This window comes from Dipteris shenzhenensis, chromosome 32 (assembly GCF_047967505.1).
Source record: "Dipteris shenzhenensis isolate YYH24624 ecotype China chromosome 32, Dip_SZ_1.0, whole genome shotgun sequence".
Classification (NCBI taxonomy): domain Eukaryota; kingdom Viridiplantae; phylum Streptophyta; class Polypodiopsida; order Gleicheniales; family Dipteridaceae; genus Dipteris; species Dipteris shenzhenensis.
In genome coordinates this window covers 25,544,254-25,569,016 of record NC_141627.1, presented here as the reverse complement: position 1 = coordinate 25,569,016, position 24,763 = coordinate 25,544,254, and the positions used below count along the sequence as shown (strand labels likewise).

At 42.9% G+C, this 24,763-nt stretch overlaps 1 protein-coding gene across 2 annotated transcripts in view; it reads right to left on the bottom strand.

Annotated features, from left to right (window-relative positions):
* The window catches only part of LOC147880510 (uncharacterized), a 53,505-nt gene extending 37,040 nt beyond the window's left edge, over positions 1-16,465 (bottom strand). For both annotated transcript variants that reach the window (XR_015540591.1, XM_087371191.1), the window contains exons 1-4: positions 15,592-16,465; positions 3,582-3,720; positions 3,301-3,365; positions 3,096-3,203 (exon numbers count right to left, since the gene is read on the bottom strand). Coding sequence is in view for 1 of the 2 variants with exons in the window: in XM_087371191.1 (XP_087227317.1) it covers positions 3,096-3,203; positions 3,301-3,365; positions 3,582-3,720; positions 15,592-16,434 (1,155 nt within the window). In the remaining variant the exon portion in view is untranslated. The remainder of the gene's footprint in view (positions 1-3,095; positions 3,204-3,300; positions 3,366-3,581; positions 3,721-15,591) is intronic.
* Positions 16,466-24,763: the final 8,298 nt, after the last annotated feature.

Sequence of the window (24,763 nt, the reverse complement as noted above, 5' to 3'; positions counted from 1 at the left end):
AGGGCTAGTAATACATAGAGAGTTGATCTTAAATTAAGGTCTTAAAAACATCCATAGGATCCTTTGTTGGCCCAAGGGTCTCGTGGACTTTTTCTTTGTTGTATTGAGCCTCAAGAAATTACATCAAGTTCGGTTTGAAAAAATACCATAGGACCGTTTGCTCAACAAAAGGTCCTTTGTGCTTGTTTTGTTGCATTATGCCTCAAATTATTAGAAAGGAATTGCTCATAGGATCCTTCCACTAGTAAAGATTCACTTGGATCATTTTAAGAACTAAATTTATTGACTTATTTTGCAACAAAAAAATGCTCATAGGCCCTTTCATCCAATCTCATGGGCCTTTTAAAGACCAAAATTCATTTATTTATTTTCAATTTGAATGCATCTGAGATTTGAATACTTATTTTTTACTAAAGAGCCTAGAAAACTTATGAAATTTTGGTTTATTTACTCTTTGGGCAACAAATGTTTTTTGAAAGGATCCAAGGAGATTTTTTTTCTTAGCCAAGATGTAGTCAAAAGTAGTATTTTGCATCCTTCTAGGACCCTTTCACCAGTGAAAGGGTCCATGGATATGTGACGAGCCTCAAACTGTAGCTCGGATTTGGTGAGACATAAAAAGAAAAAGTGATGTAATTTTTGTGATCCATCTAACAATGCAATCAAATATAATATTTCTTCAAGACCACCAACGAAAGGGTCCATGGAGACATGATGGTGGTGAAAAAATGGTCATAACTTTGAAACCATAGCTCGGAGTGATGAGATATAATTTTTGTGCTCCATCTAACCATGCAGTTAAAAATAATATTTTCCATCCTTCTAAGACCCTTTCGCCAGAGAAAGGGTTCATGGAGATGTGATCATGGTGAAAAAATGGTCATAGCTCTCAAACCGTAGCTCGGATTAACAATCTGTAAATAGAGAAAAAGATGGAATTTTTGTGCTCTATCTAACCATGCAATCAAAAGTAGGTTTTGCATCCTTCTAGGACCCTTTCTTTGGCGAAAGGCTCCATAGAGATGTGATGAACGTAAAAAATGGGTCATAACTCTCAAACCGTAGCTCGAATTGCTGAGCTGTAAAAAGAAAAAGTGATGTAATTTTTGTGCTCCATCTAACCATGCGGTTAAAAATAATACTTTTCATCCTTCTAAGACCCTTTGGCCAAATAAAGGATCCATGGAGATGTGATGATGGTGAAAAATGGGTCGTAACTCTCAAACCGTAGCTCGAATTGACGAGCTGTAAAAAGAAAAAAAGATGAAATTTTTGTGCTATATCTAACCATGCAATCAAAAGTAAGTCTTTGCATCCTCCTTGGACCCTTTTTCTGGCAAAAGGATCCATAGAGATGTGATGAATGTTAGCTCAGATTGCTGAGCTATAAAAAGAAGAAGTGATGTAATTTTTGCGCTCCATCTAACCATGAAGTTAAAAAAATACCTTTCATCCTTCCAAGACCCTTTGGCCAAAGAAAGGGTCCATGGAGATGTGATGATGGTGAAAAAATGGTCATAACTCTCAAACCGTAGCTCGGATTGACGATCTGTAAAAACAAAAAAAGATGGAATTTGTGTGCGCTATCTAACCATGCAATCAAAAGTAAGTTTTTAAATAAAGAAAAAATATGTTTATTTTTTGTTCTATCTAGCCATGAAATCAAAATTAAGTCTTTCCATCCTTCTAGTATCATTTCGCCAATGAAAGGGTCAGCGGAGATGTGATGAGAATTAAAAATGATCATAACTCTCAAACCGTAGCTCGGATTGATAAGATGTGAAAATATATATTTATAAAAATCTATCCAACCAAATGGTGAAAATAATCTTATAGGAAAAAAATTACCTCCCAACACAAAGAAAGGGCTAGAAAGGGTTACATTCCAAATATGAGTCTATGCATGGTGCGCAAGTATATACATAATGAAAAAGATAGATAGTATATACAAGGTGCATTGCAGCCTTTTGTCAGTGTGAAAGGTGTCATGGTGGCATCCATCTAAGAGCACGCATTTCCTACAACCATTGGATTCCAAGAGACTCATGTGCATTCCAAATATTTCCCTTGATGCTATGCTACCAAGGATTTCATGGTGAAACATATCCTACCATTAGTACATTCCAGTAGGCTCATAAAGTATCCTTGCCACTACAAGCTTAATGAAATGTTCAACATCTCTTTCACTGGAAAAAGGGGTGAGAAAGGGTTCATCCACCCAACCAATACAAGTCATGATGATAAAGCCCAACAAGATAATAAACCCCTTTGCTAGCAAAATGGGTGCTAAGGGTTGCATGTCCCCGAGGACTCTTTCTGAAACCATGGAAAATTAACATGATGTTGTTATCCCTTGTGACCTAAGGATATGATTCTAAAGTCCTCTCTCTCTCTCTCTCTCTCTCTCTCTCTCTCTCTCTCGTGTGTGTTCCTTTTATCATGAGTTATAGGTACCATACAAAAGTATAATGCATGAGTAAAATAGTATCCTTTCACCCAAAGATGTAGGCAGTATGTAAAACTATTGTGTTTGTTTTTTTTTTTTTTTTTTTTTTTTGTGAGTGACACACACACACGCAAATTTGAGTACGTGATTTGAGTTTAGGACTCATCTTGTTCCAAAGACATCCTATGATAATTACAATAGTAAAGGGTGACTCTTGCACTTCGGTAAGACTTCAAGACTCACATTGCACATGGTTGAGTACTTTCTTCAAAGGACATATATTTCACCCTTTTTCCAAGAAAGAGTAGTTTGGTTGGCTGTTTTTTGAAGCTATCTTGGCAATGCAAGCTCGAAGCTGGAGGTTTTAGGCTCGAAAAAGGGAAGCCCCCCTTTTGTATTTCGAAGTTCTCCAAGTTTAAAGCAAATTCTTCCCTATATTGGGGACGGGAGCCCTCAGTGTGGGTAGAGGGACCCAATAGGTTGTTGTCTCCACTTCTCTAACCCTAAAACTCTCTCTCTCTTCTCTCTGTGGTGCATATGCATACGCCTCGCAATAAGGTCTATAGAAGGTCTCGCTGTGATTTAACCCTTGCATGTTACACTTACACATGCATGCATGTCATGCCTTTATAATATAGGAATATAATACCTTGGCCACTGCATGAAGGAGATCCATAGGCAATTCTTTTGATGAAGACTGATGTTGCTTTGTGTCTTCCCAAGCTTTGATCACATCTTGAGCTTCCTTACAAGGACACTGTTCACAGTCGTGCAAGAGCAATTTCTGCATAAACATTCTACCAAATTGTAAAAAGTAATAACACCCACAAACCTTGAACGTGTATGAAACCAACCTCGCGTAGCACATTTAGTGCAGCAAAATTCATAACTCCACTATTTGCCAGCATTTTTACAGAATCTGCAAATTAATGGCAAAAACATAGGGGTTAGTATTGCAAAGTTATAAGATAGGATGCCATCTTTCAGGATCTGAAACAAATCACAAGGCTTCAAGCGTACATCAACTACAATAAGAATTTCATAATCATGGCATATCCAGGCCAATTGGAACAAAAAACATGAATGGACATGACACAACCAGAACATGGTTTGCTTTTACAGCTGGCACAATTACCTAAAAATGAAGACCGCAGATCGGTATTGTTTCGACATTGTTCCACCATCTTTTGCACAAAAGCTTCACGGTCATCCTCTGTCATAAGAAACTTCAATTGTGTCGCTCCAGGTACATTGTCCTCATGTTCAAATCCATTCTACAAGCAAAATCAAGCCTGTACTAGTTATACTTACAATCCAAATAGCTAGACAAAAGAGACATAAGGCCTAGGGAACAAGGAACTACTCGTTCGATCTTTGAGACTTTCTAGCACACGGTCCATAATTCCTACAGATTCATGACAGTTATTGAATATTAACAACTGGTGTATCAAGACATTGATGAAGAAAATGCATATCCGTATTTCATGAAGAAATTTTACATTTCATTTGCTTTCCAAATCTCTACTATTCTTGCCACTACTAGAAATTCAAAAAGTAATCAGTCCACTGTAACTACACAAAGCTAAGGAAGCAAATACTACAATTGATAATGCAACAACTACAATTATCAACGAAATTCCTGAAACTTTCATAACATGGGTCAAAGGATCTTTTTGCAAAAGAAACGAATCAAAAAGATAGAAAACAAAAGTAGCTTTGCATTTGTGGCCAAAGTCATGAAAATTAAAGAACTGATATTTTTAAGAGTAGTAGTCAATGTTCCAAAATGGCAACATGCCATGGATGAAGCACATAATGCTCTAGTACTAGAAGCATGCCAATTGTTGTAAATAGCTTCTCTAACACTAGGGACTTCTCTCTCACATTCCATCTATTGATCAAGTATTGAGTCCCTATGTTTTGTGACCATTCCCCTTACTCTTGTCCATGACCATTGTTCTTCCTTCTTTGATGAATGCCGCCTTGCCTTCTTTGCGTTCCTTAATATCTCAAGTTCTGGCATTTTCTGAGCGTTGGCTCTTTGCCAGAACTTCATTAAACCAAACTGATGCCCCCCTTTGTCATGTTTCAGCATTTTGAAACTTCACAATGAGATGTCTCATCATTTCCCTCTTATTTCCCACCCTAGAGCATGTTGCCATCCAGGCTCAAATACATTAATGGTGTTGCCAAAGAGCTCACTAAGAGTGTCATTTAGATTCTTCCTTTCCTTTTCTTCCAGCCCTATGATCATGAAACTAAGAGCACTCTTTTTCATGTTTGTTCCTCTTTCATGGATAATGTATCTCATCCATCTTGGAGTTGTTGGAAATGGGTGGACACCTCCCCATCTGTAAGCCCCATATGAGGAGAGCATCGGAGGTGAACCACGAGGTGATGTGGCTGCAACATTAGCAACATCTTGGCTGCCATCTTGGCAGCATACACACAGCAAAACAACACATCATGGGGCTGCCACATGGGCAGCATAAAGAGAGGAGTACCTAGCAGATGGATCTCCTGGAGGGCAGATCTGGCACGGAATTGCCAAGTGTCTGCCAACGACTGGAGGGAGCTTGACTGCGCAGGGAATCCAGCCAGAAACAAGGTGATGACCTAGCAGATGACAACAGCAGCTATATATGGAGATTATCAGCAGGCTGTATGGAGCAGTTTGGAGAGGCTCGAGGGCCTGGAAGAGGCCTGAACAAGTGCGGAACAGATGCAGCAGGGATTGCGCAGGTTTTGGGCAGGTTTAGGGGGCCAAAAGGCCCTGGATCAGGTCAGGGTAGGGGCTGCAGGGCCTGGGCCAGTGAGTGCCTGCCACGTGGCCAGGCAGGGCCAGCCCTACTTCAGTTTATGTGCCCCCACCAAGGGGGACAGACTACCAGGTCAGTGGGGGAAAGGCTGTTTGGGTCGGCCCAAATCGCCCTACCAGGTTGGTTGACTTGGGGGCATCCAGCCCCTATAAAAGGAGGCCATTCAGACCTCACTTGACACATTCTGGAGCAATAAATTAAGAGCAGATTGAAGCAAGAGAAGGCCAGCCAGAAGGCCTTCCACAAGTCCAAGGGAGGTGGCAAAGGATCTGCATACATAGTTCACAGGAAGCTGCCCCAAGTGTGTTATTGGAGTGGGTAAACATTGTCCATAGATGATTTCAAATGGGGCTTTCTTGGTGGAAGTATGTACAGTGTTATTATAAGCAAACTCTAACATGGGTAAGAACTCTGGCCACCTTCTAGGTTGGTCATGGACATAAGCTCGAAGTAAAGTAATTATGGTTTGATTGGCATTCTCACTTTGTCCATCTCCTTGACGATGGAAGGCTGTAGTAAATTTCAGTTTGGTTCCGAGATTCTCTAATAGGGCTGTCCAAAAGTTGCTAATGAAATGGCCATCATTATCGGATACAATAGATTTTGGTAACCCATGTAACCTAAAGATTTCCCTAATGAATAACCTTGCTGTTTTAGGAGCAGACAACTCCTTTTTACAGGGAATAAAATGAGCTTGTTTACTCAGCCTATCTATAACAGTGAAAATCTGCTCAAACTGACCAACCTTGGGAAAACCTGACACAAAATCCATTGTAATGTGTTTGCACCTTTCCGAGGGAATAGGCAAAGGCTGCAAAAGACCAGCAGTCTTACTTGTGTCAGATTTAATGTGCTGACATACGTCACATTGTTGAACAAAGGTCGAAACTTCTTTGCGAAGTTTAGGCCAATGGAAGTATCTCTCAATATTGTCAATGGTCCCTCTAATGCCTCTATGTCCAGAATATGGACTCGCATGTAACTCACTCATGACTAGATACCGAAATGTTTTGGGTACACATATGCCACGTCCCAAAAATAAGTATCCATCCACGATGGAATAAGCCTCTAAACCCCCGACCTCATTACGCCGAATCTTCCCATAAATGTCAGCGAAGTCCTCATCTAAAGGATAAGCTTCAACCATTGCTCCTAATGATTTTTCCTTAATCACAGAAATGTGATTAACTTGGGGCCGTCTACTCAAAGCACCAGCTACTAAATTCTCCTTTCCTAGCTGATATTCAATATTTGGTTGCCCAAAGGATTGAATATATTAAGCCCATTTGATTTGCCTTGAAGAAACAATGGGTTGAGAAAACAAGTGCTTAATACTTTGATGGTCAGTCTTAATCTTGAAAGCAGAACCATATAAATAATGCTTCCATAACTTTAAAGCTTGAATGACTGCCAGTAACTCCTTCTCATACGTGATATATTTCAATTCAGCCCCTTGAAGTTTTCTACTCTCATAAGCAATGGGATGCTCTCCTTGCATCAACACTACCCCAATCGAGGTACCACTCGCATTCGTACATACAACAAAGAACTCTTTGTCCATGTCCGGAAGTGTTAACACTGGTGCAGTGACCAATGTTCTCTTAAGCTCCACAGGTACTTGGTGAACCTCTCCCCACTCATACAAGGAATGCTTCTTCAACAAATCTGTTAGTGGAGAAGCAAGACGTGCAAAATTCTTAATGAATCTGCGATAATAACTACACATCCCTAGGAAGGATCTCAGCTCATGTATATTTTTTGGTATTGGCCATTCAATTATGGCCTTGACCTTTTTAGGGTCAACCCGAATTCCCTCAGCAGACACAATGTGTCCCAAATACTCTATTTTTGTCTTGAAGAACTCACTCTTCTTGGTATTTAGGAACATTCAATCCTTCCTTAGGAGCTCCATCACCTTAGCAAGGTGATCCTTATGCTCTTCCTCATTCTGGCTAAAAACTAAAATGTCGTCAAAGAAGACTATGACAAATTTTCCCAAGTAGGGTCGCAAAACCCTTCTCATCAACCTACTAAAAGTGGCTGGAGCATTATTTAGGCCAAAAGGCATGAGCAAAAACTCATAATGTCCAGTGAGAGTACGAAAAGCAATCTTATGTTCATCCCCAGCTTTCATCCGAAGTTGATGATAACCAGATTTCAAATCCAATTTGCTAAAAACTTTAGCACCTTTAAGCATATCCAATAAATAATCCACTCTTGGAATCAAATACCGGTTCTTAATCGTAAGTTTATTCAAAGCACGGTAATCTATACACATACGATATGATCCATCCTTCTTCTTGACCAATAATACAAGTGCTCCAAATGGAGAACTGCTTGGTCGAATCAGGCCTTTTTGCAATAGATCTTCAATTTGTTTTTCTACCTCCTCCATTTCTATCCTGTTCATCCTATATCGGGCTCTACATGGAGGAGAAGCTCCTGAATCTAAGTCTATGGCATGATCATCTTCTCTCTCCATAAGCAATTCGAATGAGTCATCTCTTGAAAATCGATCCTCATAAGCTCTAAGGAACTCATTTCTCTTCCGATCTTCTTTTGAGATATGAAGATCTCGTGAATCCCGTATATACACAAGATTACAATCTACCCCTCTTTTTACTAATCTTTTCGCTTGGGTAGGAGTAATCAATGGAATTGTATACATGTCTCGATCCCCTACGATCCTTATGTTTTCATCCTTATGTACAAAACAACAATGATGAGTATGAGGATGAATAGTAGGGTTAAAATCATACCGCCATGGTTTACCTAGAATCATGTCAACGTCTTGTAAAGGAGCTACTTGAAAATCCCTTTGATCTCTATATTTTTATATACGAAAATGAATATTCCGTACTATGGATGTGTCTTCTTCATTGTGTCCCCTAAAAGCTCCTGAGAGCGACATGTTTTTTATAGGTTCTGGTTTAAGATGGAGTAATTTTACCAATCTATCACTCACTAAGTCATAATTACATCCATCGTCTAAGAGAATCACTATTCTCTGTCCATTCACGAATCCATACATCTTAAAAAGATCATGAGGCCCAAAGGTATTGGCTGAATGGACAGCATTCACTATTGGCTCAATAGTCAAGGTAGATTTCGAGAGTGACAAGGTAGAAGCCTCACCCTCCTGCCTGGATGCCTTGGCTTTTCCTTTTACTGAATTCGTCTTGGCAATCTTAGCCAAGAGAATGGGACACTTATGCCATACGTGTTGGAAATAAGTACACACTAGGTGTACTATTTCCTAGTCTACATCTGTCTAAGTCTAAGTCTAGTCTTTAGTGTGTGCCATGTGGCACTTCTACAATTATCCCATAAGCACTCTTGTTTTATGTCTTGTACTTTGGCCCATATATTGAATGGGTCACATCATTGTAATCTATCAGTCTAGCTTGTGTCTTGTCTACACTCTTCTCAAGGTATTTCTAGTCTTTCAGTCTTGTTATTTCATTTCCAGTTTCTATTTCTAGTTCTTGCTTCCATATTCCAACTTGGTATCAGAGCTAGGTTGATCCCTCTTCCCCCTCTTCTCTCTTCTCAAGTCTGTCCTCAGATACAGATCTGCCCCCCCGCTCAGATCTGCCTCTTCTCTCCCCCGCTGCAGATCTGCCCTCTTTCTGCCCCGCCATTCCGCTCCAATCTCTGCACCTGCTCCAGATCTCTGCGCCAGATCTGCGCTTCAGATCTGTGCAGCTCAGCCACAGATCTGAGCGCCAGATCTGCGCAACTCTCTGCTGCAGCGCCAGATCTGCGTAAATCTGCTGTCACTTCTGCACCTGCTGTCGTATCTGCTATCCGTATAGCGTCGCCCGTATTCCGTACGTCATCCGTACGTCGGCCGTACTCCGTACTCCGCTCGCCGTCCATACATCATCAGCAGTCCGTACAGTCCGTACGACTGTACGGAATCCGTACCTGCACAGGCTGACTTCTTTGACTTCATCTTCACGAAGATCTGCATCCCTTTTTCACCTCTGTCTATGCACGGGATTAAGGTACTAAGCTTTGCCTCTTTCAGTTTGTTGAACAGTCTCTCCTTTTTTGTTGGTTCCTCCTGCTTCGATGGGCTGTCATATGCTATGGCCCTGACAAAGTCGTGAGAGAACCGGCTTCTGGGATCTCTTCCTCTCATTTATTTTCTGCAATATTATAAGGGAATAGACACTGCCCTTGCATCCTAGCAAGAGGTAAGACCTTCCCACATGGCATCTTCCTCTCATTCTCTCATATCTATCGACAAATTCAATGGGTCCAACTTTCATACTTGGCAGATCAAAATCAAGTGCCATCTTATGAAAGAAGGCCTTTGGGACATTGTTCACCGTGATGCTCCCGAAGGTCCATCTGAGCAAGTTGTTGCTGCCAAGAACGACAAAGCCTATGCTATCATATTGCTCGGCCTTGGAGATGATTACATTCATCACATCTCCAACATACAGTCTGCTCCTCAAGCATGGATCACTTTGGACACTCTTTTTGGAGCCCGATCTAAAAACTCTAAGATTGCACTTATGATCTCATTCTTTGATCTACATATGCAGGAAGGAGCTACTATAGCCTCTTATGTCAATTATCTTCGCAGTCTTATGGTTCAGCTTGCGTCAATCAAGTCTCCCATCTCCGAAGATATTGCTATTGCTGTGCTTCTCAAAAGCTTACTTGACTCCTATGCTACTCTTGTCACTACCTTCAAGTATCATAATAATCCTTCTCTTGAGGGTATCATCAATGCTCTCCAAGAGGAAGAAAGAACTCAACAACGAAAGGTAACTGACACTGCATTTTTAGCAAAGAAAGGAAGTTCTAAGGTAAGAAAGCCTTGCACCCATTGTGGCAAAACTAATCATGTGGAGAAGGACTGTTTCCATGCACCATTTGTGGCCGTGATAATCACCGGGAGAGGGACTGCTACTACATCAGCTCCTGCATCTACCTCAGCCCATGTTGCTGCAACATCTCCATCAGTTGATCCTGTTGTTCCTTCCTCACATGATGAGAAGTGGGCTTTCTGATTACTTCTATGTCTTGTCTACCACCTTGACCACCGATGATGTAGGTCAAGGGGTTCTAGTGTCTTGGTCTTTCTATTTGTCTACAATCAGTCTTCTGTCTATCTAGTCTTGTCTGTCTGTCTATTTGTCTATCAATCAGAGTATGTTTTAGATCCATCTTGTCCCTACCCTTGTGGACCCATATGAGGATATCACTTGAGGAGGGGTGTCTCAGGATCTTTTCTCTGTCATGTCTTCTATCTTGTCTCTCAGTCTATCAGTCTTTATGTCTGTCTTCTAGTCTTGTCTTTCTGTCTTACTCCTAGTGTCCACTTAAGGAGGGTGTTGGAGATAAGTACACACTAGGTGTACTATTTCCTAGTCTACATCTGTCTAAGTCTTTAGTGTGTGCCATGTGGCACTTCTACAATTATCCCATAAGCACTCTTGTTTTATGTCTTGTACTTTGGCCCATATATTCAATGGGTCACATCATTGTAATCTATCAGTCTAGCTTGTGTCTTGTCTACACTCTTCTCAAGGTATTTCTAGTCTTTCAGTCTTGTTATTTCATTTCCAGTTTCTATTTCTAGTTCTTGCTTCCATATTCCAACTATACGTGCCCTAGCTTATGTTTCTTACACCCGAAACATTTTCCTTCCTTAATCAACTTCCTCTTCTCTTCGTCCGTCATAGAAGGAAATGGCACCCATCCAGGACGTAATTGGCTGTTCACATTCCTTACAAGAGCTTTACCCTTCCCTTTATTATTCTTGAACCGGTTTGGTTTCCTAAAAGTGGGTATATTGTTGGTCTTAGATGATGACCCACCCTCCTTATTGAAGGATTTACGAGGATTCAATTTCCTCTCGGCTATTTCAGCCAGCTTAGTGAGGTCCTTAAGCGTGGTCGGGTTAAACAATTCAACCTCGTACCTTACTTTTGGGCTTAAGGCTGCTAAATACTTCTTTCTCCTATCTTCCTCACTCTTTTCGGGTAACTCTAGAGAGAGTTTCCAAAATCTGGCTGTAAAATCTGCACTACTCCCATTATCAAACTGCCTAAACCTCTCCCAACAAAAGGTTAGGTTCTCTTCATGTCTCGGTGGCATGAAAGTGTCTTTCAATTACTCCACGAACTTAGCCCATTCATGAATAGGCTCTTTTCCTGTTTGTGACAAAGACCACCACATTAGAGCATCCTTTTGCAGATGCAATGTGGCAAAAGCAAGCTTCTCTTGCTCGGTCTTGTCTTGATGGGCAAAGTATAGCTCAAAATGGCGAATCCAATTGAGGATTTTGTCAGCCTCCCTTGCCCCATCATATTTGGGGAACTCAATTCTCTCTCGCGGTTGGAATTTGGACCTCTTAGAAGGGGTACTCAACTCTTCATCCCCAAAGTTTAAAGTCCTCTTAGTCCCTAATCTTGTCATAATGGACTGCTCAATCATATTGCTAAGCTGGAAAATCAGCTTATCAACAGGAGTCTCCTCTCTTACTCTTGCACTTGGATTATAATCCATGTGTGCTAGGTTTTGAGTTGAAGGCGTAATGTAACTCTCACCTAATCCATCCTCTTCAGGAGGGGATGAAGGTGTTCTTTCTCTCTCTCCTTGGGGTAATGGAGGAAAAGGAATAAGTTCATTGTTATATCTCCCTTCCCCTTCCATTCTTTCCTTTTAGTAATACAAGAGAGAAAATGACTTGCTGTAATTTCGAAAAAGAGGTTTATTTTACAGCAAAAGTCAAGTGTTGTAGAGTTGGTGGTACTTATCCGACTCCCGCTTCGTTTGTGTTGAGAAGACACTTAAAATGACCTCCTCTTCCTTCTCTTTTAAGCTTTTCTTCTTGTATTTCTGCTGTAAATTGGTACGCTCCGTTTGGGCTACTTGTTTTGAGCAAATTGGAGCTCTAGATACCGTTACACGGGGTACTCGATGGGTGGATCACCCCCTTAAAATCTTGTTCCGATCCGACTTTCCGTTGGGGAGAACGGGGGGGTCCCTTTTCCTCACGGTTTAAGGATTTTAAGGGTACATTCACACCCGGGGGGGGTCACCCCGTTCACCGTTCACGAACAAAAATTTTCAGAAAAATCACCTCAAAGATTGGTCGGGAGGGAGATGTTTGCCTCGAGGATGCAAGGTTGTCTTGGCCGGAAAGTATGCCGCTGCATACCGTCGTGTTGTCGTCGTCCGACTTCGTTGTCGCGTTCCTCATCCCCACCTTCTCCTGCGACTTCCGTCGCCCCTCTTCCGTCGTCCGCAGCTGTCGCAGGTCGTACCTTCCCCACACTAGCGCTTCCGCCACGATTCTGCCCGTCGCTCTCGCCCTCTTCTCGTCCCGCTCGTGGACTGTCACCGCTCTGATACCAAATGTAAAAAACCAAACTTTTCGAGAATGCAAATGTGTGCAATGCATGCAGAATTTGAATGCCAATTGGCCCTCCAATGGGGAAGAGCACCCTCGTGAGAGTACTTGTTTCTATTTCGACCTACATGCAAGGTGGGAGAGAGATGGCGGATGAATGCAATGTGGTAGAGAGAATGCTATGTGAGATTCACAATGAAAGGGTGATACCCTTTCATTAATGTCCCTTGAGATCACTCAAGTTCCATCTTCCTATTTACACCTACCCTTATCCTATGACCCATGCACCTACCATTTAATGCACCCTTTCCCTTTCCTATTGCCCCTAGGACCTAGACACATGTGTGCACATCTTTATTACTAATCATTGGCCAATGTTAGCTTTTGTGGGTTCTATATGCCTCTTAGCGTGAACACACACATTTTTGTGGAGTACACATAAGGAAAGAAGTTTTGGATTCTGTAGTTAAACACTTCTCCATGCATTCCTAAGACGTTCTATCAGTCTTCCGCTGTGGGATACCCTCTGTCAGGAAATTTCTAATAGGAGTTCACCAGCTCATCCAAATCTTGAACTTTATTGTCTTCATCTTGGCAGCTTGTGTTGTCTAATTTCTGAACTTTTTCTCTAGCGTCTGAACTTTTGTATATCCAACACTAGCTTTTAGCTCTAATGCACTTATTTTTTGGAGGGTTCTCTCCAATGCATCTCGCAATCCTTTGACTTTTACTCTTATTCCATGTTTTTCTCTCAGTTGTCTCTGAAGGTCAACAGAGGGAAACGGCAGTGCTGTATGCACATTGTTCTGATTGCAGGGCATGGATATCCATCATTTACCACCACACAAGTACTCACTAGATGCCCATTCTTGATACTAAGACAGCCGAAGACTCACTAGACCATCCGAGACAGTCTATGGCAAGTATACATCCATAGGACATGGGTCTCCCCTTGCAGCCAATTGCGACCACTATGGCCTACCAAAAGCATTGAGGCACCTGGGTACTATAGACTCACCTTTCTCATGCAATACAGACCACCATGGGACAGCTTAGGAACTCATCCCACAGATTTCAGATTGGCTACTACAGATCACCGTGAGCCAGCTTAGGAACTCATCCCATAGATTTCAGATTGAGGCAAGGCATCAGATCGTAGACACTGCAGAGACCTGAGGCTTTGTACATTTTGTGACAACATGAGATAGAGATGGAGAAGCAATTCTGATACGATGTTCTAAATAGTATGAGATTCAGGCAAGGTATTAATGCCTTTTCATCCATGGATACACAGATATGGCCAAGGTCATTGAGTACCCAGACCAGAGATCCACTACAAGGTCACCCAACTCAGGTCTAGACTCGTGAGACCCAGTAGGAGATCAAGACTTCTCACAACAAGCGAGGAAATGGACAAGGACACCAAGACCAAGACCCTGATTCTCAGGCACGTTGGGTTAGCAAACACAAGCCCCGTGAGAGTACACCCTCCAGAGAGGAGCCAAGGTCGCCATTGGCAGATCTTGTGTTTTGAAGGTGTGATAGACACCTTGCCCCTCATAAGGGGTGTCCTCTCATGTTAACCTTAGTGTTTTGGTCTCATAGGCTCTTTTGGCCTTCCGCAAACATTGATAAACCTTTCTTTGTTTCTTTCTTTCTTTCTCTGTGTACATATGTATGTATGTATGTGTCCGTTGAGCCCCTCCCTACCCATCACAATACTCCTTGGATGCGCCCTCCCTATGTCTGACCCAGGAGGAGATCCTTTAAGCAAGTGTACATCTAGTGGACTCAGGTGTCCCCGATGCAGCCTCATGCCACCAACCTGGCAACGATTTCCTTCACTTGACTGAGGATGCCTTTATCCGAGCACCAAGATATCCACGTATCACACACTGTAAGGGTAGCTATGGGCAGCTTCGAACATCATTTCAGCAATTCCACATTCAGAGGCTGAGCTCAAAAAGCAACACTGTGAGACTCTATACCCTATGCGACACATAGGAGGTGGAGACAGATGAGCATGTTCTACTGAGATGTCGACTGGAAACAGATACCAATGTCTTTTCTAGCGGATTGCAAGACATGAGCCGAGTCATTGACTACCCATACCAGTGTTGTATCACTGTGTGGAGTGAAACTTACACTGCCCAGTGCAAGGACGTTATCTGTGCTCCCACGTTTCCATAATCATGATGACAGCAGAAATGCGTTCCCAACGGACTGGGACACAACAAAAAATTGAATTATACTTTTTACTCCCAAAACTGAGTCCTCAAAAATGGTAACTCCCTAATCATGATACTATTACACCCGAGGACCCAGAGTACTTCACATCTTTCTGAACTTTCTCTGTCCAAGGCTACCCGGGGACCCTTGGGTATCAGGCTGGACCGTGCAAGATAATATGGATTTAAACTCCACGTGGAGTCTCATACCATGAGTAACACCCTTGTGCAACCAGTGCTATGGTTGAAACCTTGCATGGCATATATTTGAAGCCACTGCCCATAGTAAACGCAGAAAGGGTATCGTTGGGTCATTCTATAAAGAGTTGTATAGCTTCACAGTCCTGTATTTTGCTGCAATCTCAGCCTTATAGGTATAGCTTAACAAGGTCAAAAGGTAGTGCCTCATAGGTATAGCTTGATAACGTATTTAGCATAATAGTGTCAACTTCATGTTCGAAATCCAGCCACAACACAGGGCTAGTATTTGATAACAGCTGCTTATTTGAATCAATACTGGGTCAATCACTCGGGCTGCCCCATATTTGAATACAAAGTGCCCCCAATAGGCACTCATTTTGAACTAACGAGGAAGTTTTTGAGCTGACTTATCTAAATATATTACTTCTTTGAGTGTTGAACAAGTTTTATTGCTTTTCTACCGATTGCTGTTCAGACTCCAGAGAGAGATGATTTGACACATGACCCAACTAGCAAAAATGTTACCTGAGTCAGCCATGTTTTCAGCCTTTTCAAAATTTTAATCTGCTGTCTGCGTGCTCTCTCTTGTCTCATTGCCTTAAGGTATTGTTGGCTTTCTTCTCTCCTCGACCTTAGCATTGGAATGTCCAACTTCCTTCGCTTGTGGATCTGCTGGTTATTCTGGTTGTGGCTAGTCTTACGCCCTCTCTTTCGAGTAGTTTGTGGAGGGTCCTTTTGCCTTTGACTCTGGAAGGCAGAAGGGGAAGCAGAGGGACTAGGATGATCAACATTTAGCGTTTCCAACGAAGTTTGTTCTACACGTGATGGCGAAGGATCAGCCTCCTTTTCAATACTCGTGCTCCTAGCTCGGTCTTTCCATCTCATTTTTGCAGTCATTGAGCGAGAGCATGGTTGCTCTTGAGCCCGTGCTCGTGGCGTCCCGATTGTTGCAGGAGTGCCCTCGATAGGCTGAATTATTTCCTTGTGTTTACCACCTTGAACTATCCTAGTTGACGAAGTGCCCTGATCGTCATCCTTCTCACCGTCAACAAGCCTTGGCCCTCTCGAAGATCCTCTCATGGTCTTCTTTCTCGGTTCTAAAAGCTTGTGACCTTGTATTCCCCGGCCAGCAAGGTTGTATCTGCTGGGTGCTCCTCCTCTCCTTCCTCTGCGGGTTCCCGCTGACCGTGGGAGACCGATGGTGTGTTCTCTATCAATTTCGTCGTCATAACGTCTAGGCTTTTTCCTCATGCGCGGACTGCGGAGGGAGTGGGCGGGGGGCTCTGGATTCATCTCGGGCTCATTCTTCGGAGTCCCTGAATTGGCAAGAGGAGAATCTGCGGATTTCGCTCTGTTTCTAGTGAGCATGGTGCTGATCGGTGAAGGAGTGTTGAAAGTAGGCGTCTTATCTTTTGTGTACCTTGCCCAAACAATTAGCCCTTCTATTGCTAAGTTTTGTTAACCAATGGGCTTTGTTGGCACTTTCAATTTCATTACAACTCCCCCAAAAAAACAAGATGAATATCCCTGCCCGCGATCGAAAAAGAAGACTAATTGATGTGCAACATGGAAAAGGGGACAAAAAGCTGAGAGAGAGAGAGAGAGGGAGGGAGAGAGGGGGAGAGAGAGAGAGAGAGAGAGGATTTGAAGGGAAGAAGTTAGCAATGAGAGAGGGAGAAAGAGAGAGAGAGAGGATTTGAAGCATTGGTGTGGCTCCACGCGGCGAGAATCCCACAACAAAATGAGCTTTCTGAAATGCCCATCGGCTTCACTTAAGCCTCCATATATGGCAGGCCAAAAACAAGTTGAAGCTTCTTCAATGGTCCTGCCAACTTTTTTGGGTATCTGTAGTTGTTGTTTGGTCGTTTGCGATGAAGCTTTTTTTTTTTTTAATGGTTGTATTGTTGTATAGAGCAGCGAATGGTCGGACCAGTAAATGTAGTTTGTTCCATTTTTTTATTGCTCTTGTTTTGAGTCCATCCAAATGTGATCAATAGTAGACCCATGTATTGTTGTGCTTTCTGTAATCAATTGCTGCATCTCGTGGGTTCGCAAAAGTTCTTTCAATCTTATTGCTAGTTGATGTTGAAGTCGCCCACAATAAATGTCGTTGCCCCTTCTGGTATTTCTCCTAGCATTTCGACAATGCTTTGAAGCAATGTATTTGTTCTCGTTTTTGGTGATCTGAATGTGTTTAGAACTGCCAGCTTTTTTTTTTGTATTTGTCAAGAAGACTAGAAGCAAGCACTCACATCCTTCTTCGAAGCTTGATTTCTGTTTGGTCAATACCAAGTCTTGCCCAATAAATAATTTGCTAGCCCTACTCCTTGTGATATCGAGCACCTGTAGAGAAAGGGCAAATCCATTGACGGATGTATTTGTGTGTGTGTGTTTCTTGCAAGCACAAGATGGTTGCATTAAGGATGCTTTGTGACACCATTGTGTCGTCTCGATAAGCTAAAATGAACGCGTGTTCAGGCTTTCTAATGTTTTGATGTGGTCGTTATTTTTGCTGAAATCCAATTGTTTAAAATCCTATTTGTCTCTGCTCGCAATCTCGAGATTTTGCGCAAGACTTGTGCGTCTACTTTTACCTGCCTACTCTCTAGTTTTGTTATGAAGTCAAGATTTGCCAAGTTGCATATTCTTATCATTGTTGTATACACCAGTCCATGTGTCCTTATTCCCATCGGATCGAGTGCGAGGGCTTCCAATGTTAGTCCTTGCAAGCGATGTATTGTTCTCCCGGCTGCTGCTGTAGCTGGATCGAAAATTGTTTCCTTATTACTGTGTTTAGGTAGTTGTTGCCAATCTGGACCTCTCGAGCAACACGCAATATAGGTGTCCACGTTGTACGCATGTTGTGGTCATATAGATATTTGTATTCGTAATGCGCTCTTTCACCTGCTTTTTTGTCACTAAATTCTACCCAGACAATAGATGGTTTCCTTGATGTTTCCTAGTCCTTGAAGATACCATCAGCCCCGTTCACGATCCCATCATCGATATCAAGGTTTCTTGAGCAAATCTCTATGATCATGCCTAGTTTCAGTTGGAGCTGGCGGTGCAAACCAGCCGTTTTCTTGGGGTTCCCTGGTATTGTTATTATTTTGCTACAAAATCGGTGCCGGACGTCAGTCACATCAAGAATGTGGGGCGTATTATTCTCTCTCTTTTTCTTTTCTTAGTGTTTCTGGCCTTCACCATGTAGCAACTCGCAAATCAATCCAAGCACATACTATTTAATACCGCCCACCTGGTGGTGTATTTTTTAATGATATCATCGAAGAAGATGTCGGTGCTTTCTAGATGAAGGATCTCCAGTTGTGCATGGTGCTTTATTAGAAGTGTCCTGTCTTCAATCGGATTTGTATTTATGTACATGAATTCTCTTGTGGAAGTAGTCAATGGCAGTGAAAGGCATAAGTAGACATCTTGTTGGGTGCTTATGTGTTGCGTGTTTAGAATTGCATTCCCAATCTTGCGTACACGTTCATCCGCCATCGAGACATTCGCTCTAAAGCTTTGGCCCATTGCTGTCTTCACGGCCTCGCTTGTCTCCTTGTCGATCTTTGTCATGTAGGATGTGCACGTGCAGTATGAAGCCACTCCGTGGGGTTTTAGAATAAATTGGATGTTAGTGTTCACTCCCCATAGTTTTGTCAAAACGGGATTTAAATTGTTTGTGTTAATATCTTGCGAGGCTCTTTGGTTGAAGACTTTCAATTGGGAAAGACTACTTCTAATAGTGAGTTTGTATTCTTGTTCAAACATTGATAGTGCCTGGAAAAAATCATCGATCGTGAGCGTAATGATGGATGTGTCTTGTAGAGCTTTCTTGACTTTAACATAATTTTGCTTATGCAAAGTCTTGTCAACGTCGCTCGGCAGGGGCCTGAGAATGTCGGTTTCCCGCATAGGTGGTCGTGGAAATCCAAACCTGCATTCTCTTCTATTCTTCTTGCAAGTTTGCTTGTGCTTACAAGTGTGTTTGCAAATCCTTCTGGCCAGTGTCAAGCTCGTTGCTATTTGTTGTGATTTACTTGTCGATGAATTGTTCTATATTGCTATCACTGCTGCAGTTGTCCAAACTAGGTGCACCGTCCATCCATATTAGGCCATAATCATGTTGGCTGCCTCTGTTCTGGAATTTCGTGACAAAGAAGAAATCCAATATTGGCCCCAGAATTGTGTCATCCTACCGTAGCAAAGTTTTCAAAGCTCGGAACTTGTGCACATAATATTGCGTTGTCATGAGATGGGGTCCACCTTGGCGAGTTTTGCCCATCGGTACCGTCTCCGTTGGTGAATCCGAGTGAACTGGTATCTTTCAATTTTTGGAGGCAACGTAGCAGCGGGCTGACACTATTTCTTGACCGTAGACAAAGTGATGAAGAACGTTGGTGGGCCTAGTTGTTGTAACATGGCAAAAACATTTCGCTTGAGCCGCATCTTATAGTCGACAGATGTTCTCAGGCATACAAAGTTGTGAAAGCCTATTCTTGATTACAGTAGTTTCTTGATGTTTGTGTCGATCACGGCTGTTCTTGCCTCGAGTCTCCTTCCCTGTAGCTGCCCTTCCCTCATGCGCACCACGTGGAGGATAGGACATGCCGCACCAACACCTTCATTATCTTGAAGAACAAGTTCTCAATTCAAATTGTGAAACGTCGGTCCTTGTTGCGTAATTCCCATTTTACAGTGTCCTGGTAACTCGTTCTTTCAGGTGTGTTGTATGCACGAGGATAGCCAAAAAAGAGAGTTGGGAAAGCTAGTTCCTCGCAACGCTCGTCTTTGAAGAGGCTGAGAGGAGAGAAACCTTCTAAAGGCGCTACGAATATTGGGCCACTCTCGAAATTGATAACTTGATGTGCTGTGTAAATGCCGTGAACAAGAGTGTCTGTTGCGTTGACTTCTTGAGTATTGGGCTATCGCAGCTGTGCACTGTCGCCGCTAGTTGGTGGTCCTCCCGATCAGACTGGAAACTTTGAATGTGCTCAAGCCACCCTTGGTTTATTTTGACATTGTTTTGTAAGTAAAGGGGTGTTTGCAGCATATCATGCAGTGCACGCATAGTCAAGGTGGGACGTACCAGCGCGTTGATGTAGTTATGCTTATATTATATGCATCTTTTGATTGCGACTGTGACCGTTGCACTGTCATCAATGAAGGATGGAAGGACATGTTGGGCCTTGTCAACATCAGTGAAAACATTCACGACGCTGCCACACAGTTCCAATTGTCCTTCGTATGTCAATTGCCCGATCTGCACAAAAGGAATCCTAATCAAAATGAGCCACTCCTCGACTTTATTGAGAGACCTCGTGCAAATTTTTGGTGCAGCCATTTGCATATTGTCTTTTGAGAACCTGGGCTTCTTGTTGCTCCATAGCTGGTCGTAGCAAAGCGAGCAAACGAGCTTGTTTGGATTAGCGATTGACTCGCGGTTGAGTTGGAGTTGTTGTCGCTTTGTTCGTCTGTAGGTAGCTCGATGCTTGTTGCTGTTAGTTTTGATTTGAAAGTCAAGCACCCACAGCAGCAGCAGCTGCATGTGAAGCTTGGTGTGTCATTGATTTTCTTTTGGTAAAGGCGATAAGCTTTAATCCCGAATCCCGATCCTTTTGCGCTTCGCTCTCTCTGTTGAGGAGACAGGGACTTGCGCTTGCCCTATGTGGTTGCCACCTCTTTCTTGGTTTGTGTGCAAGCTAGGTGGAACCGCATTTTCCATCAAAATTTTGTGGCTTGTCTGGTACATTGCAGCTTTTAGCTTGTAGATCTTGTTACATGTAGCCTTGAAGTTGTGGGCGGTTTCTTTGTGGCTTTCCTCGTACGCCCTTGCTATGTCCTTTGCTGGCGTGTCTAAGTTTGCTAGAGAAGATGCATCAGGAATAGTTCATCTTCTTGTGACCAACTGTTGTACGCCTCTTTTTGTGGGTGCATAGAAGGGGCATGATTGTGGTAGGAGAATGCGATTGGTCAATCAAAACAATATTGCTTTGATGCCTGTTAGCTGCCTGCACATCAAATATTGGGCTTATCAAAATGAATCGTGCAGAAGGATTGTGAATGAATCTTGCAAGCTTTCTTGTAGGTGCACAATGCAACGGTGGATTAGGTCGATGGAGTTTGCACAATGATGGGACACATGGGTGCCGACATGTTCTTCCGCAGTTTGAATGCGAGTCGTGTGGTTCGTTTGGTTTGCAGTCCCTGGCATCACCTTTTCCTTGTTCCTATGAATTCATAATGCCTTCCAATCGAAGCACTTCAAAGATCATGGCATGGGTGTGTGCGGGATAAAGTGCAGCCAAACAATAGGCCAAATCAGTGTTTGATGGGTGGTGCAAGGGAGACACATGGAAAAGGAAAAAAAGATCTTGCAAGGCACATTCATCAGATTTGCTCAACCGAAGAAATGTCGGAATCCCAACAAGCCTGCACTAGTAAATGGGAAAGTGCCGACGGGCAGAAATTTTTCTTTGCTAATGAAAGGGAAGTGAAAGAAGAACTAATTAGCATTCAAAGGGTAGGGTGTCATACAGAGACTATCATTGCGTAGGGGAAACTCATCCAAACCAATGGCAGACAAAAAGGAGACAAACACAGGAGCATCTTCAACCACGCAGCGAAAAGAATTATACAATTTATGGACATACTTTTTTATTGATGGAATTATATACATTGGGGCTTTTTTTTTTAGGTTAGGTGTGGATTGTACAGTGCAATGGGGAAGTAGCAAGCTAAGGGTGTCCACTTTTTGTTCACTCCCCAATCCTTAGGAGGTGGAAAAACAAGCTTTTCAGCACACAAAAATGCAAATCTCATGTACTTCCCTATGGATCTAGTCTTTGAAGTCTTCAGACACAACATCACACATGCTATTGTGCACACAATGTATCGTCTGATCGAAAATTTGATGCACACACAAAAAATTTCTTTGTGTCACACGGCATGGTTCCAAGGCGGTCACACCTTTGTCACGAACAGAGAGTGTCATACTAAATTCTAAATTTCTCACTCATTTTAGATTAAATGTTATTGAAACTTTGTAGGTGGTCTCTTTACATTATGTAGAGCTTAACTTGATTTATTGGTAATTATTTGAATGACTTATCTAATTATAAATAATTATTTAAGATAAATAAAGTCATAAAATACATGCATTTTAGTAGCACACCACATTTTTATAGTATTTTGAATAATTAAGCAAATCCAATTCGGTGGAAGGTTAGTAGGCACATAAGGGTGTGTGGTTCAATCATCAAATCCCGAATCCAACGGTTAGATTTAGGAAGATTGAAGTTTTATTTTTACTTTTACTCCTCAAAGGATCAACAAAGAATATTAAAAATAAATCTAGTAATTCTCAAACATGACCAAACATTTAAAAATCTCTGCATGATGAATAAGAGGAAAAATTTTTGATTAAATTTGAGTAAGGGAAACGTACAATATGGCCTCCAAGAGTGAAATCTCCCTTTTGTGGGGGAAAAAGGGCCACCCAAGCCTAATACCAAGACAAGGTAGGCTTGGTATTAGGCTTGGTGAGGTAGGCTAGGAGCATCACCGACCCTAGTGGCAAGCCATTGGAGTGTGCATCCTGCCCATGTGGAAGGCTGAGTCATCTATTTTTGCCTTGCAACCATGCCACGTTGTCAGACCGCATGGTGCCATGTCATCAACAAGATGTGACATCACTCCTTGCCATGCCACCTTAGATTGCCACACATGCTGCCACATCAGCCACATGTGCCACCTCATCATTCCACATCATAGGGACTCTTGGAGCCATGTCATCACATCTTGCCACCTTGGCATACCTCGTCAACATTGCCACATCACCAATCCCTCCACCTCAATTTGCCATGTCAATCTACCACCTCATGAATGCTAACTCATCATGCCACATCACATTTCCACGTCATGGAAGAGACTCATATATTCCACACCATATTGCCACATCATCACCATGCATGGTGCCACATCAGCCACATGTATACACATCATGTGATGGCGAGCCACATCATCAACATGCATGGTAAGTTATACATGCATGTGATTTCAGTGCGTGAGGCATAGAATAACTCGATCGAGGTTTATGACCACGATGTGCGTGAGGTAAGAATACCTCGATCGAGGTTTATGACCGTGATGTGCGTGAGGCATAGAATACGTCGATCGAGGTTTATGACCGAGGCATAGAATACCTCGATCGAGGTATATGACCAGATGCATAGAATACCTCGATCGAGGTATATGACCATGGTGTGCATAGAATACCTCGATCGAGGTTTTTGACCGAAGCATAGAATACCTCGATCGAGGTTTATGACCACGATCGAGGTATTTGGAGTAACCACAAAAATTAGTTTCAAAACAAAATCCAACGTAGTTTAGTAGCCAATTATTTTCAATCTTAGCACCTTCTCCACCACTAATAATCAAGAGCAATCTAGTGGATGAGTGAGAGCAATCTAGTGGATGAGTTGAGGCTCTCTATAAGACACCACATTTTGGTTCGTTTCACCCATTCTTAGCCATTCTTGCCTCCCCATCACTTTGTCACACCTTCCATCCTACTTTCAGCCACCATCGATCCACCTCCATCTGTACATCCCACCTCCACCTCCACCCCTACCTCCATTGTCCCCCCCTCCACATCCTCATTCGCTCCCCTACCTCCAGTCTCCGCCCTTCCCCTAGCCACCTATATTTTGCCCTCCACCTCGACCTCTTCCCTCTCCCACCTCCCCCGTCCCCCTCCCCCTCCCCCTCCCCCCCTTCCCCTTGGCGCCTCCCTTCCCCCCTCCACCCTACCATCTCCCATTGATCCCCTTGCCCCACCTTGCAGTAGCAGTGTTGCTTCAGGATGTGACTTGCCGAAGTCCACTATCCATCGTCATACTAGCAAGATCGTGCAGTCTTTTTTTAGTGACCTCACACCAGCTTCACAGTCTGCTCTTCTCACGTCTCTGATTGATCACCCTGACTTGGTAGAGTGTAGGAGGCTTGCTGGTCTTGGTGCACGTAGAGATAGGGTTGTATGTAGCAAGGTCCTTAGCAGTGTTCGATGTTCCTATGCTTCTATTAAGCATAGGAACTCCAGTGATGCCTTGGCAGCACGTCGTGCTATTGTGGCTGCCATTAGTAGACCTCATATGATAGGCCATGTGCGTACCGCTTCATGTCTTCTTCAGATTGCACCGCGCACATTGCGAGCAGGCATGATTAGGAGGCAGAGTCTAGAGGATAGTGAGGCTGATGCTCTTTGGGCTTCGAGTGGTCGTGCACCTCGCAGTGATCGATTGTTGGATGATTCCACTAGGTCCTTCATACAACAGTTTTGGGAGGAGCATTACAGAGCATCCCCGGTGTTCAAGAAGGCATTGCGGAAGAGGGTGTCACGCGGTGTGTACATTGAGCATGGTGCATGTTTTTTGGAGTGTACCCAGACTGAGTTGTACACTCAGTTTGTAGAGGCGCACCCGGAGTTCAGGATTGGGTAGAGGTCATTTGAGCGATGCAGGCCATGGTTTGTGCGATGCTCTCAGGAGCGTGACACATGCTGTTGTTGCTACCATGTGGATTTTGGATTGATGTATGACGTATTCCATTCCCTTGATGGTCATAGGGGAGTGGTTCCTACTAGCCCTCACGACTTCATTCATTCCATATTGTGTACACGAGATGGCGATGC